The sequence below is a fragment of the Propithecus coquereli genome, unplaced genomic scaffold (genome assembly GCF_000956105.1).
Source record: "Propithecus coquereli isolate 6110/MARCELLA unplaced genomic scaffold, Pcoq_1.0 Scaffold63, whole genome shotgun sequence".
Lineage (NCBI taxonomy): Eukaryota > Metazoa > Chordata > Mammalia > Primates > Indriidae > Propithecus > Propithecus coquereli.
The window spans coordinates 7264914-7266417 of record NW_012152285.1 but is presented as its reverse complement, the minus strand read 5'-3'; the positions used below and the strand labels follow the sequence as shown (position 1 = coordinate 7266417).

Genomic DNA, 1504 nt, shown 5'->3' with positions numbered 1-1504 from the left:
AAATCTCAAACCAGTATTCTATCTATGTCACTAACCAGTTTCATCTTAGGCAAATGACTTCCTTCTAATTCTATATTTATCTAGGAAACAAGTTTTATTATGTGTGCTCTTCCTTTCTTGGTGCTATATTATTAGGATGGTCTGGATGAGCAGGGCTGCAACTTCCTTCCTGCTTATACCTGGCTTCTGTGTCATCAGAGTCCTTTCCCCAGTGCCCCATATTTTAAACTTCCAGATTGGGTTCTCTATGATTCATGCACACAACTCTAGCTTTACCTCAAAGCCCACAAGAGTTGCACTGTCAGTAAAGGAAGAATCTAGTTATACCATGAAAGAAAAATGCAATTACTAGGCATGACATCAAAGTTGCACTTTTCAAATCTTAAGATCACTTGTTTTATTTGAAGACACGCTACACTTGCACGGATTAGTTACCAAGGGATGAAGCTCGGAATCCATTGAAGCTGCTGCTGTTTCAAAAACTTGCAGAGAATTCACCAATTCTTGAGCAGGGCCATCTCCCTTTTCCAGGAGGGACTTTCCATCTATTAAAATATATTGTTTTAAGTCTGTATCATCTTGCAAATAATTTTTCAAACTACAGAGCCACAAAAATTTGTAGTGCCTCCCCAGCTAGCACAGGAGAGTCAATTTTACCTCTTTTTTGTTGGACAGAGTCTTGCTCTGTCACCCTGGGTAGAGTGCAGTGGCTTCATTCGTAGCTCACTACAACCTCAAACTCCTGGGCTTAAGCGATCCTCTTGCCTCAGCCTCCTGAGTAGCTGGGACTACAGGCATACACCACCACGCCTGGCTAATTTTATCTATTTTTATTAGAGATGGGGTCTCACACATGGCTAAGGTTGGCCTCAAGCAATCATCCCTTCTCAGCCTCCCAAAGTACTAGGATTACAGGCATGAGCCACTATGTCCTTATAATTTTTATTCATTGGATTGAGTGTTCCTCATTATTTCCTAAGTATCCTATTTTGGCAGGTATTTTCCACTTTAACTTCATGGCTTACCACAGGTGTTATGATCACGAAACCATTACAATAACACCTCATTATTAAATGCTGCATGGAATGCTAGGATTAATGTTGCTAAGAGCCAAGTAGCTGTTCTACAGACAAGTCTTACAATTCAGCTGAAGCCATGTTGTTGATCATGGAGGATAACAGCATACAGATGGACTCTATCTCTCTCTATTAATAGTAAATCAATAGAATTTTAAACCAGAAAAAGGACACACTTTACACATAGAAAAACTACATTCTCCTCTACTCCCTCCTAGATTCTGCCTTTTAGATTAAGTAACAGTAGAGAATTGGAGCTAGTACCCTTTATCACACCGTAAATTGCAGAGCGCTTCCTTATATAGATATATGGAAAGAAAGAATAATACTCTCTTCTATGGAAAAACCAGATAATTAATTCTCTAGTTTATTTTCCTCCTACCTTTGTCCCAATTCTTTTTTAAGAATTTTTTTTTTTTTTTTTTTTT

General features: G+C 38.5%; 1 protein-coding gene across 1 annotated transcript in view; it reads right to left on the bottom strand.

The window, feature by feature from the left end:
- Window positions 1–1504, bottom strand: part of BTAF1 (BTAF1 RNA polymerase II, B-TFIID transcription factor-associated, 170kDa) — a 106183-nt gene that overhangs the window by 33273 nt on the left and 71406 nt on the right. Inside the window, exons 19-20 of the mRNA XM_012659664.1 lie at window positions 1141–1205; window positions 436–598 (exon numbers count right to left, since the gene is read on the bottom strand). Of these exons, the coding sequence (XP_012515118.1) occupies window positions 436–598; window positions 1141–1205 (228 nt within the window). The remainder of the gene's footprint in view (window positions 1–435; window positions 599–1140; window positions 1206–1504) is intronic.